The sequence below is a fragment of the Nicotiana tabacum genome, chromosome 10, assembly GCF_000715075.1.
Source record: "Nicotiana tabacum cultivar K326 chromosome 10, ASM71507v2, whole genome shotgun sequence".
Taxonomy (NCBI): domain Eukaryota; kingdom Viridiplantae; phylum Streptophyta; class Magnoliopsida; order Solanales; family Solanaceae; genus Nicotiana; species Nicotiana tabacum.
In genome coordinates, this window is record NC_134089.1 from 65,768,880 (window position 1) to 65,783,166 (window position 14,287).

General features: G+C 36.6%; 1 protein-coding gene across 2 annotated transcripts; it reads right to left on the reverse strand.

The window, feature by feature from the left end:
• Positions 1–2,474: 2,474 nt before the first annotated feature.
• Positions 2,475–7,156, reverse strand: LOC107796740 (KH domain-containing protein At3g08620). Of its 2 annotated transcripts, none has more exons than XM_016619542.2 (7): positions 6,961–7,156; positions 6,781–6,869; positions 6,414–6,577; positions 4,286–4,405; positions 3,871–3,987; positions 3,562–3,705; positions 2,475–3,138 (listed from the first exon to the last, which is right to left on the reverse strand). In XM_016619542.2, exons 1-7 carry the CDS (start codon positions 7,044–7,046, stop codon positions 2,992–2,994), a joined length of 867 nt encoding a protein of 288 aa, XP_016475028.1. In that variant the 5' UTR covers positions 7,047–7,156; the 3' UTR covers positions 2,475–2,991. The 2 variants fall into 2 exon arrangements, with proteins under 2 accessions (XP_016475028.1, XP_016475030.1); XM_016619544.2 differs by having other exon boundaries at positions 6,781–6,855; positions 6,961–7,101.
• Between the last annotated feature and the right edge of the window lie 7,131 nt (positions 7,157–14,287).

Below are 14,287 nucleotides of genomic sequence, written 5' to 3' on the forward strand. Positions count from 1 at the left end.
GGAGACGTAGATAGAATAGGGAGTTTTGGTTGGAAGCCCACGTTTGGGAGCACGATCAATCGTGGGATTATAACTGACTGCTTTCCTAAAGTTTTTTCTCAGTCGTGAGCAGTTGTTGATTAAAAAATAAAAACTAAAAAAGTGTGAGGATTTTATTTTTTTTATAAAAGCCAATCAAAAAAGGGGAGGAATTCTATTTTTAATAGGTAAGTGTAATAATAAATAATAAATAAATGAATAGAATAACTCAAAAAACTCAATCGTGGGAGGATTGAAAGTTCTTGAAATTTGCTAAATGTAAGTTTATTTATCTGATTTGTAGTTTGTTGCTGATTAAAAATCAAAAACTAAGAAAGTGTGAGGATTTTTTTTTTTATAAAAGCCAATCAAAAAAGGGGAGGAGTTTCATTTTTAATAGGTAAGTGTAATAATAAATAATAAATAATAAATAAATGAATAGGATAATTCCAAAAACTCAATCGTGGGAGGATTGAATGTTTTTGAAATTTGATAAATGTAAGTATATTTATCTGATTTGTAGTTTGAATTTGAAGCTCCAAAAATCTTGAAGAGTTGTCCTAATTTTTGATATGTGTTAGATTGTGGGTATTCCACTTGGCAGCCTAGCATTGTTTTGCTTTTGTTATTCTATATAGATAGATAGATTAAACACTATCTACAACTGCTGAGGCCCAATAACATTATGCTAAGCATTAGAATATAATTCTTCTCTTTTTTAAAAATATCATGATTTTCTTGGTCTAAGACAAAATCTAATTTTTTTTTAAATACCATGCTTTATTAGTAACTATACAGTCTATTCTCTTATATAGTGATTCCAATTATTAACACCAAATATAGATCATATTAGTCTTTTTGATTTTAGGATTTCAAATGATAACACCTCCTATTTGGATTATGCTCTGTTATTAGTAGCTTTGTTATTTCTAAATGTAGAGTCATAATATTAAAAAGAAGTGGGAAGGAAAAAAGAAGTGAAAACAACATCTTCAAGGATTCCATTTAAAGGCTTTTTGTAAGTAATTATTAAACAGAGAGAGTTCATATAACAGATGGATAGAAAAGCGAAAAAGAAAAAAAGAAAGGCCCTTCAGTTTCTTCATGCCACGTAGAGCATCAAAAAGTTGTGGCTTTTGAATAGCTGATGAATAATGAGATAAGCAAAGTGGACAAGGGTCAAAAATACCCCTTTACTATTCAAAAATGATCATTTATACTATTAGTCTATCATTGCCCTGACGTCATAAAACTGGTACAAAAATACCCCTTTACTGTTAGGATCCTCCACCATGGCAACATTATTCCACGTGGCCTGGTATATCGCTGATATGAATGCCACGTGGCATGCCACCTCATCGCACCTATTCCATTTTACCCCTCCCTACTTCTTCTTCCACCACCTCCTCCCTCTTCCCTAACCACCGCAATTCATATCTCCCCCAGCTTTAGCTATGTTAAGAACTCTTTGGAAGCAGCACCTGCAGTTAGAACAACCGTACAATTCCTCTTTTGCTATTCCCATTTCTTTGTCTCAAGGGTTTACCGAGTAAATCTTGATATAATACACTTTTTTCATTAGTTGAAGCATAATTCATTTTCATTCTCCAGACTAACAATTTTATTTATTTGCCTGTACTCTGATTTTTTCGAGTTGTTTAGTATTCCTCTGGTTACCTTTGAGGCCTTTTGTCCTGTCTTCATTTTCTTTAGAGGTGGTGTTGTCATCATAGGAATCAACGATCCAGCATAAGTTTGTCATATTGGATTTAGGTGTCTTTGGTCTTGCCATTTCGTGCTATATTTTTTATTATGTGTATACAGTATAAAACTCACTTTGCAGTCATCCTCCAAGATACGGCTGATTAAGAAATTATTCTGCTTTCAGGGACATAAAACCTTATAAGCTTAGACCAGAGAAATGGCCATTTAAAGCTTTTACATTTTGGCTTATGTAAACCCCTGAAAAATAAATAATACTTGTTAATATTATTGGAAGATGAAGATCTTACTAATGCAGAGTCCATTAACGGGGCTGAAGGGCATTCTGGTGGTGATTAAAGCTTCATAGACAATGCCAAAAGAACAAATACAGTAGTGGCAACCATTGTGCCTTGGTTCCAATTGTGATGGTTGGGTGAAGAAGGAGGTGATGGTGGAAGAAGTAAGAACGGGGTAAAATGGGATAGGTGCGATGAGGTGGCATGCCATGTGGCATCCACCTCAGCGATAATCAGGCCACATGGGATAATGTTGCTATGGTAGAGGGTTTTAACGGCAGAGGGGTACTTGTGTACCAGTTTTATGACGTCAGAGGCAGTGATGGACTAATAGTATAACGAAGGGTATAAATAATCATTTTTGAATAGTAAAAGGGTATTTTTGACCCTTTTCCATAAGCAAAGGGGCAATTTGGTCAAGGTACACAAAAGTTTGTACTGCATTCAACAGTTATATTTCTTTTTGGCCAATCATGATGTTCCATTTTATTGAAATGACCTGATTATCCTTTGAATCTCAAGCAGCCATGTTGACAGACACGGTGGTGAAGAAGCTCAATTATATATATATATATATAAGAGAAAAATCTAGCTACTAATACCCACACCAGCAGCTTTAATATAAACCAAATTATATATTTGGACATAGGATGTAATGAATTACACTTGAGACTAAAGACGAAAAAAGGAAAAAGAAGACCACACTTATCAACAGTAAGTCAATAACAAATAAATCAAATAATAATTCTACACTAACAACAAAAACAACTAGAAGAAACTAGAGTCACCAAATGAGTAAGAGGTTATCGACCCATATGCTGTTTTTGTTCTGTCACATATTTTTTTACCACAGCCAAAGTCCACAAAGCCACACTGGCTTCAGGTGCAATAACACCATATGCATCCTTAAGTCTGGAATTTGTCATGCAGCTATCTGAATGCACCATGTCTAGAAAGAAAGCCTTGGCATCTGTCACCAGCCAGTTTTCGCTCGCTTCATCCCACTTGAACTAAAAGGAGATAGACTACCCCTTGGTTGGGGACTCTCTTCTCTGAAATTGTTATTCAGCAAAGCAAGTTCTCTAAGTTGGTGCCTTTTATATAAGTCCTGCGACTCGTCCTGCAATTCCAGGAAAATAAACACTAAATCAGCAAAGTTGATTCATTGTACACCAATGAAATCAGTTGGCTTCCAGTGCCTCAAATCTTTTGAGATTATAAATGATAAGCCTTTAATTTCAGTCATGTTTATTCATCATAGACTATTGACTAGGCAAAAGAAGATACTCCATAGGGAAACAGTCGTTACATTACACCCTTTTCCACATGAACGTTCAAGTTCAGAGATAAATTAAACAAAGTACATAACCACACAATATATCTGCTTGTGGAAGGAAAACTATATGACAGTTTTCTACCCGAAAAGTTCATTTTTAAAGTATGTTGGTTTCTACTGCAGCCACATAAGGACTAAAACCAGATTGGCACATGACAATGAAGGCTATCTTCAAGCTCTATACATTGAACTCAGGGAGATACTTACCACAGGTTTTAGTAGTTCTTCAATAATTTCCCTTGCTTGTTTCAATTGTGTATCAACGATATTGATGGGTAACTCTGCCTCAAGTAAAACATGCAGCGGCTCATTGAGGTGTTCATAACCTGGTCGCCCCCTTAGACTCTCCTCCTTCAATTATACAAGACATTAATAAGAGAAGTTAAGCAAATTACTGGCAGTTTACAAAATTAATTACCGAAATGGTATGTAGAGGATCATAGAGAGAGAAAGGTTTTTATAAACAAACAGAAACAAAGAGCAGTAAAATGTGCAGAAAAGATAGAAAAACTTTACCTTGTCAGGGTCTTTAATTGAACCCTTTCCTCTTATAAATACACGACATCCAGTAGAAGCTTCCACCCGTTTCAGGGAATTGCCTCTAGGTCCCAAAAGCCGTCCGACAAAGTTGAACTGCATCCCACAAAGCATGTGACTTAGTGCAATCATTATAGGAATGTGTGTGTAAACAGATTCATCCTTGTGCTACTTTCTATCTTATATGAACTACTATTATGCTATGTAGTCAAAAATCGATCTGCAGTATGCCTCCAAGACTTGACATTGATATCATATACTAATGGATTATAATGATACCTACTGCCTAAATCATTTTATGCACACCCAATGCAACTATCACTATCTAAGTGACAAGATTGCTGAAAAAGTAAAATGAATAAAATACTATCAACAGATTTCCAAGCCAGCTTACATTCGGATATCTTTCAACGGGTATATCTAACCGTAAAATCCTCTTCACAACAAATGAACTTGGACTTCCTGGCGCTACTTGCCAGTCGATGGGCATTCCCTGCGGTCCACCTAATCTTTGCTGCAAAACAAATTTCCCGCTAATCAAAACGCATATATCAAAACAGAAAGCAGAGCAGCGAAAAAACTGGAGAGGGACATGGACGGGCTAACACAAAAGTGCTGATCAGCAATTATGCCAATGTCTCCATGGAAATGGCTTGAGAGCATAGAGTAATCACCAATGGATATGAAGGTTAGTCACTAAATTTTCCTGTGGAATTTTCTGATATTGGAACTCCCTGCTCAGGACTGGGGTTTAGTTGTTATTATTGTATGAAACTGAATCATAAGAACCAAATTCCGATAACAATGAATGGCAAACAAAAGATTCACCAAGCCCTCGCACCGCCTTAAATATCCTTTGCAAGTCAAGGAAACCAAGAAAAACAGACATATGAAGTATTGAAGGCTGTAGAGGAAGAACAACACTTGGACCAGCAAGAAAAAGGAAATGGGATAGGTTGAAAGCACAGTGCTATGACAAATAAATTTATTAACGTCTTAGTAGTGTCATTACCGGATCTACGCTAATTTGCTTTTTCCTACAACCATATAAAGTTTCATGAACAAAATATTGGCAAAGGACAAATAATAAACATGGAAAAGTGAAGCCTCAGAAGCCTATTCAATGCGTCAAACCTCCTTTGCATGTCTGAAAGATTACAGAAACACATGTTCGAGTGTTTCAAATGCTTTTTGTTTAAATGAATCATTCCTTTGCATGAATTTAAAGGGAACGGGACGGATATATTTCAGTCCTAAGCATGTCAAACAAAACGAACTGGTTCATTCCTTGGCATGAATCTCTTTAAATAGGCTTTAGAGAAGTCTAACATCAAAGATAGGGTATTGATTGTTTTTGTTTAAAGCAAGACTGAAGATATTGCCAAACTCTCACTGTATATGGATATGAGCTAGCTGAATAATTTAGAAGGAAGTCATACAAAGGAATACATTATTTTCTTGAAGTACGATGTTTTAGCATCCCTAAAAAAAGATGATGAAATGTTGTACTACAATCCCTAAGTAAAACAGAAAAAGCTGATAGTTGAAACTTTTCTCATGAGTCTAACTTCTTTCTTCAGTTCACAGATTATCTATTCTTTCAACAATTTTTCTTCACTTCACTGTTTTGCCACCCCCATTGCGAAAATCAAAGTGTTGATTGTTAGCTGAATTGATAAACTTTCTGAACTACAGGCCAGACAGCTCACAGTAGTCCTCATCAATCTCTCTCACGAGCATTTAACCTTTTAATTGTTTTGATACCACAGAGCCACGCTGACAGAGGCAAGTATACAGCAGTATATAGATTTTCCTTTTTATTTTTTTATTTTTTGACAAGTATAAAGCAGTATATAGATAGACACAAATTGTCATAGTATGGATGTATCCATGCATATTTTTCTTTTAAAACCTGAAGGCAAGATCTCAATTACATACTTTCTCACCACATACACTTTATATTGCATCACAAGAATCAATGTATCCGTGTATCCAAAATTTGTGTTCTAATTGTAATTTATGCTTTTTCTTATGTAGGTTAACTTGTATTCTCAATATTAATTTGAGCACTTTCTAAGTCTCTAAGCATTATTATTCATGGAAACTGTTGTCGGTTTTATTCTAAGGAGCATGGTTTCATAACTAGTACTTATTTGGCTATGCTGAAATTCCGGTTCATTTGGAAGCTGTACAGCAAAAACTCTGCACAGTGTCTTTTAGGTGTAAAGAATAATTCTGCCTAATCTTAATCAACTTGATCAAAGGCGATGAAGTCATAAGAGAGCAATTGTGATGTCGAGATCTTTCTTTGGACTTTAATCTTCCACTTTTCTGTTTATAATGATGATTAAACTGACTATAATCTTTTAGGTGTGCCACGATGATACTCATTAAGTGAAGGAGCAAGACATGTCACTTTACTGTTTTTCCTTACACCATGTCGTCTTTGAATTTTAGCTAACACTTAATAAGCAGAAATGTGGGAAGTTTAACATATCATGTCGTGTTACACATATGCTCACCTCTTGAGGAGTGTTCCATCCATTCCCAGTCCAGCCACCTAAGGGTTTTCCTCCAATATCTTGCATCATGTCAAAGGAAGCCATAGGACTAGGGCTGCCGCGCTGTAGTCTGTCATAGTCACTAAGTCCTTGATTGGGGATCATTCCAGAAACTCTTAATATTTCTGTAAACGTGATGAAGTGGACATTTGCAGAATTAATGCACAATGCTAGTAAGTCAAAGTAAAATCAACTTAACTACGTACTCACTTGAACTTATACATCTATATAGACAATCATTTTAAAAGGGGTGTGCATATGAATCATATAGGTTTGCTGAGATGAATCAATGTGAAAAGTAGCAATTTAAATGGAAAAGAAAAGAAACCTTGATTCAAGAGTCGGCTACATATAGGAAGGACTTGAGTAAAGGGTCCAAGCTTCTGCCTTTCTGCTAACAGCTCTGTCAAGTACTGACTACAAGAAATTAACAAGACATGTATAACATATAACATGCTAAAGAAACGAATTGGGCAAAACACCACACAAACAAATTGGGCAAAATTACCTATCAACATCTAGGTTGCTCCTTATATGAGGAGAAACAGCTCTTGCAGGTGAGAAATTCAACTTCTGATTGTACAAATTTGACATCACCCCCTTCACTCAAACTTCTAGTTTGAACGGCCTGTATAGTGAAACCCTGGAGAACAGGAAATGAAATAAATATTATTAGAAAAATAGATCAAATTTCTGCTGAAATGAATGGCCTTTTATTGAGTTAAATATATATACGTGGGGTAGGAATAAGAACACGTTTTTTGTTTTGGTATGTGTAAAGACCCAACTGTAATAATTCTTTCTTTTTATTTACTATATTTAACTGTGTGCAGTAGAAAGGAAGGAAAGAGAATGCATCCCCTTTTATAGGTTCTTCGCTGTAAGATTTCTTTTGGTAATAACATTGTTGTTCTGTCAGCATCACTTGTCTTTTGTTCTCACGTACATGAAAAGTACGCCTATTATACTGTGCGCACGCGCCACCTGGTAAAGCCTGTTCATTTTTAAAAATATGAGATTTTTTTCATTATTTATCTTATTTCCTATCGGACCTTGTATCGAATTTTTATATCAACTCAATAAGTGACATATTTATTCAAAAAAATAATTATCACTAAATTAATATATATTCTTATCTTAATTTATTACTTAACTATGATAATTAGTATGATTTTTAGTATAAATTTTCGGTGTGAATAAGGTTTTATCATATGGTATTCGTATTACATGCCCAGCTAATAAATGGGGCTTGAACCCTTCACCTACTGTGTAAAAGATAGAGAACTCAGTGAACTAGCCCTTAATCTCTGTCTAATCTGTATTCACTCAATCATCCAATTTTATTTGCACAAACGTAAAATAAATAAATTAAAAAAATTGTACATCGGCGTAAAACTTTTATACGCCATCAAATTAAATGACCTACGATAGTAGATAATTATCTATATTAATTTAATTTAATTTAATTGTCTAAAAAATAAAGTACTAGATCTAATATTTATACAAGGACTGTATAAAGGAATTTACAGTATTAATGTAGCTTAAACTATAATAACAAATTAGTCCAATTTTATTATGTTATCAGTCAGTATTTATCTTGTCTCTTACGATGATGAGGATGTTGCGAGTGGCTCCGGGGACGGGGAAGGTGAAGAAGATGTTCCCGAGGGAGAGGAGGCTCCTGAAGATAGAGCTGTCGAGGGTGCAGTTTCCGAGGGAGCTGCTTCCGGGTATGTAACCCCAAAATAGATTAGGTTCTTCTTCCTTTTTTTTTGTGTGTGTAAGGGCCCCTTGTGGGTGTTGTAAATATGTTTTGTAAAACATCCCTTATGAGTAAGTATATTTTTTTTGCTCTATCTCAACTTGTGCTGAATTTTATTTTGTTCTCATTTGTGGAAGATTTCGATTGTACAATTCAAATAATCAGTCCAAGTATCGGTTCGGATGATAAACCCTTAGGTTTTTTATTGATCAATATAATACCCCTTAAGGTTTTGTTAATCCTCGAGCTAAGTTTAAATTAATTTGATGTGAGGTCGGGATGTCGGAATTCTCGAGTCTGAGTTGAGTGAGAACGAGATCTCGACCTCTACATGTTTTGGCCCTTAAGCCTTTTGAAGTTGGCCCTTAGGCTTTATATATCAGCCCTTAGGTTCTTATACTGTCACGACCCGGAATTTCCATCCTCGAGAGTCGTGATGGCGCCTACTCGTGAAAGCTAGGCAAACCGACAATTACAGTTGTTACCACCATTTTTATTAATCACACAGAATCAGATATTAGCTAAGCAAAATAATTAAGAAATGCGGAAGTAATATAACAACACCATAACTCAAGTACATAACTATCCCATAGAATCTGGTGTCACAATCTCATGAACATCTAAAGATTTCTACAAATACTGGTTTAGAAAGAAAAGTACAATTGTTCTCGAAATGAAAAGAGACAGCAGATGACTAAAGCGGGGAAAGGGACTTCAGGCTCTACGGACGCCAGCAGATCTACCTTGGTCTCTCTGAACTGAAGACAACTACCTCAAGCTACTCACAAGGTCCGGCACTGAAATTTGCACAAAAAGTGTAGAGTGCAGTATCAGTACAACCAACCCCATATACTGGTAAGTGTCGAGCCTAACCTCGGTGAAGTAGTGACGAGGCTAGGACACGATAACCATATAAACCTGTGCAGTTAAATCATATACAAACAGAACGATAATAATAGGAAATAACAAATAAAGATGGGAAGGGGAACATGCCGCGGGGAATATCAAATTCTAACAGTAATTCAATAGAGAAGCATAATGGACACCATATTTATATCAACAGGAATAAGGAAAACAGTAACACGTGCACGACCTCACCCTTCGTGCTTTTACTCTTATTCTCATCATAAGAAAACAACAGAAACGACACTGCATCACCCTTCGTGCATTAACTCTCATAATATCGGCACGACATCACCCTTCGTGTTTTAAAACTCACAATAACGGCACGACAACACCTTTTGTGTATTAACACTCACTCACAATATCATGCACGGCATCACCCTTCGTGATTTACACTCTTCCTCACCCAAACAATATAAACAACACGTCCCAGCAAGGGATCAACAATAGAAATAATAACATCCCGGCAAGGGAATCGGCTATAACCAATATCGTTTCAACATTTACTTCACAAAATAAATCTCAACTTGAGCTAATACTCAACAATGATCAATTACCTAGAAATTATCACAAGCCTTGTTCAACATTGATAATCATCAATTTAAGCATGGGCAATACATAATAAGAGTCACAATAATCATGGTATAAGACTCACGGGCATGCTTGACACTAACCTATAGATACTCGTCACCACATCTATACGTCGTACTCAACACTAACACGTAGAAAATAAGACCACAACTCCTATTCCCTCAAGCTAAGGTTAGACCAAACACTTACCTCAATTCTACGGACAAAATCAAGCCTCAATTACCGCTTTACCTCTCAGTTCCACTTCCAATCCGCTTGTATATAGTCATAATTTGCTTAATAACATCAATAAATGCTAAATAAACCAATTCTAATGCATGAATATAGATTTCCCAATATTTTTCCCAAAAAGTCAAAAATCGACCCGGGCCCGCTTGGTCAAAACTCGAAGTTCGAACCAAAACTCGATTACCCATTCACTCACGAACTCAAATATTCAATTGATTTTGAAATCTGACCTCAAATTGTGGTCCAAATCCTCAAAATTTAAAAATCCTAATTTCTACCCAAAAACACCAATTTCCCATGAAATACCCTAGATTTTGAAGTGAACTCATGTAAAAGATGAATTAGATTGAAGAAGATGAGTTAGAAATCACTTACCTATGATTTGGAGAAGTTTGGGTATTTGAAAAATCGCCTAGGGATGTTTAGGATTTGAGAGAATTGAAAAATGGTGAAAATCCTGTCTGAAATCTCACTTAACAGGCTATAGTTATCGCAATTGCGATCAGGGGTTCGCAATTGCGAACCCTATAAATTTCTGCTGCCTTCGCATTTGCGATATATGCGGCCTTCGCATTTCTGGCCAGAATATGGCATTTGCTAGGATGGCCTGCCCAGGCCTGGTTCGCATTTGCGACACTATTGTCTCATTTCCCAAGCCTACGCATTTCGCAATTGCGAAGCCTGATCTCGCAATTGCGAGATTAGGGGCATTTGCAAAACACCAGATGCATCAGCTGAGTTTTCCTAAGTTCTAATCACTCTGTGGCCAATCCAAAACTCACCCGAGCCTTCGGGGCTCCAAACCAAATATGCAAACAAGTCTAAAAATATCATATGGACTTGCTCGTGTGATCAAATCATCAAAATAACATCAACAACTATGAATTTAGCACCAAAATTCATGAAATTCTTAAGAACATTGAAATTTTTATTTTCTCAACTATGGGTCCGATTTATAGCAAATCAACTCCGATTCTTACCAAATTTTACAGAGTCAACTTAATTATTATTTTAAACCTGTACCGGGCTCCGAAACTAAAATACGAGCCCGATATCATCAAGATCACACACCATTTTATTTCCAAAAGTCCTTATATTTTCCAGCAAACAATTTTCTTTAAAAAATCTTTTTCTCGGGCTAGGGACCTCGGAATTCGACTTTGGGCATACGCCCAAGTCCCATATTTTACTACGGACCCTGCGGGGCCTTCAAATTATGAGTCCAGGTCCGTTTACCAAAAATATTGACTGAAGTCAACTTTAATCAATTTTAAAGGCGAAAATCAATCTTTTTCTTAAATTTCACATAAAAGCTTTCCGGAAGCATGCTCGGACCGTGCACGCAACTCGAGGGGAAAGAAAATGAGGTTTTCAAGGCTTCGAAATACAGATTTGACTTCTAAAACAAGAGATGACCTTTTGGGTCATCACATTCTCCACCTCTAAAAGAACCATTCATCCTCGAACGGACATAGAAAAGTACCTGCGTCGATGAAAAGATGGGGATATCGGCTCTGCATATCGGACTCGGACTCCCAGGTCACTGCCTCAATAGGCTGACCTTTCCATTGCACATGAACTCAAGGGAAATTATTCGATCTCAACTGTTGAACCTGCCGGTCTAGAATAGCTACCTGCTCCTCCTCGTAGGTTAAGTCTTTGTCCAGCCGGACGATCGATGTTTGGCAACGGGAAAGAATCTTTTGGACATGATTTTTTAAAGTCCTTATAATCTACGTACATTGTAAGTTCGTTTCCTTTTTTAGGAACTACAACTACATTGGCTAACCATTCGGGGTACTTTACCTCCTGAATAGATCATATTTTAAGAAGTTTGGTTACCTCGTTCTTTTATGAAAGCATGCTTTACCTCGGACTGTGGCCTCCTTTTTTGCTTCACCAGTTTGAACCTAGAATCGGTGCTTAGCCGATGTGTGGTGATTTCTGGTGGAATCCTTGTTATATCTAAATGGGACTAGCAAAGCAATCCATATTACCAATAAGAAATTGAATAAGTTTTATCCTGAGTTCGGGGGTTAATCCTGTTCCTAGGTATACCTTTCTCTCGGGCATGTATTCGATCAAAATGACCTACTCCAGCTCCTCGATAGTTGATTTGGTTGCATCGGATTCTTCGGGAACGACGAAGGTTCGGGGAGTAAGGAAATCCTCATCTTCGTCTTCGATTACCTGTTTCTCCGACTCTATCGATGTTGGAGACGGTGATTGCTATTTAGCCGCCTGCTTACCTTTGGTGTTAGATTTCTCCGAGGTCAAAGGCTCTGGTGTCGACACCACTTCCTCGATTGCAACATCACTTTTGCAACATGTTGCTCTCCGTAGATTGTTTTCACTCCTTCCTCTGTTGGGAATTTCATCATCTGGTTGAGAGTTGAAGGTACTGCCCTCATGTTGTGTATCCATGGTCTCCCGAGGAGTGCGTTATACCTCATGTCACTTTCGATGACATGGAATCTAGTATCTTGTATGGTCCTGACTACGTTTACTGGAAAGATAATCTCTCCCTTTATTGTTTCGCTTGCCATGTTAAAGCCATTTAGGACCCGAGATGTAGGTACAATCTGATCTTGTAGGCCGAGTTATTCCATGACCCTCGATCTGATTATGTTTGCTGAGCAACCTGGATCCACTAAAACACATTTAACTTGAATTTTATTTAAAATGATATAGATTACCAGAGCATCATTGTGAGGCTGAGATATGCCTTCTGCTTCCTCCTCACAGAATGATAAGACGTCCTCGGGCACACAACTCCGAGTCTGTTTTTCTCTGGTGATTGATACTTTGGTGCGCTTTTTACTTATAAAACCTACAATAATTATCCTCCAAATTATTTTTATGGTAATTTAGTCATCTAAATTCTATATTTATGCCAAAATATTTTTAGTACATTTTTTTATAATTGTATTTACATTTTTAAAGCCAATTTGCATATGTTTGCAATACTAGCCTTATTAATGCATAATTACGTTATTAATGCATAAAAGGGTCTTTATATTTTTAAAATGTTAAACAACTATTTTAAATCATTTTAGTACGAAATTATTTTTTTCAGAAATCATTTATTATTTATTATAAATTATTTAGTATTAAATTACCCAGGCCCAAACCACTACCTACCCGACCCAATCCCGGCTAAATCCTGGCCGTTGATCGTTTTGATCAACGGCCCAGATTTTCCCTTCCCTAATTAAACTAGCCTATACCCCCCCAAACCTAATTCATTTCACCACCAACCCCGCCTCCCTAAAATCCTCTCATCTCTCAAACACTCCCAACCCTAACCCTAATCTCCAAACGCCGACCTCCATCTATGGCCATATCCGGTGACCTCTCATCATCTCTCAAGCCTCCAATGGCTTCCTCTCATGTCATTCTTGCCATCTCTAAGGCCCTCAAGGGACCAGGTCCATGCCGACTTGCATTTAGGGTTCATCTCTCGTCTGTTCTTGGAAATTCCAATGTGATTTCAGGTGAAATCGTTCTATATTAGCCACAGTCTAAGGGTTTTTCAGTATATCTCTTCATCTTTGTATGGTTCTCTTCGAAACCCTAATTTCATTTCTAAACCTCCTAGATCTGTACAGATCTAAGGCAATTTGAGTTTGTTTCTTATGTGTTTTACAATAGCCTTGAGATTCTTTACAAGAATCATATGATTTCAAGTGTCTTTCATCATTTTCTACAATTAGGGTTTCCGGAATTTCTTCTTAAACTTTGTTTGATGATTCTTTGTGTTTAAACTTCTGATTCACACAATTTTTGACTAATTTTTATAAACTTGCTGCAACCCTAGCCCGTTTGTACTGAAAAACCTAATGTTTTGGGGGTTTTCGTTTGGTTTCTGATACGGGTATCTTTAACTGTGTTCTTGCCTTGGATTCTTGTGACTTCTCATGATTTACCTGTCCTAGTATGCTTCTACCAAAGTTTTCTTAGTTCAAACCTTCACTGATATTATGAACTTGTATTTATACTAGCCATTCATGCAAAACTTGTGTGCTTCTCTTCGAATCAGTGTCGTTTAGACATGGGTTTTGTTTGTGAAATTCTGCCTATAGAATAAAAATCAATTTAGTTACACAATTCCGTCTAATTCATGTTAGTTTACTTTGAAATTGGCTTAATCAACTATTATCACGACCCGAATTTTCCACCCTCGGGAGTCGTGATGGCGCCTACTAATGAGAGCTAGGCAAGCCAATCCTTAACTGCTTACATCATTATCAAATTACTTCTTTTAACATTTAACAGTGATAGCATGAAAACATCGGAATTAAATATATAAGCGGAAGACTTAAATTAAAGAAACTGAACGTAAATGCGGAAA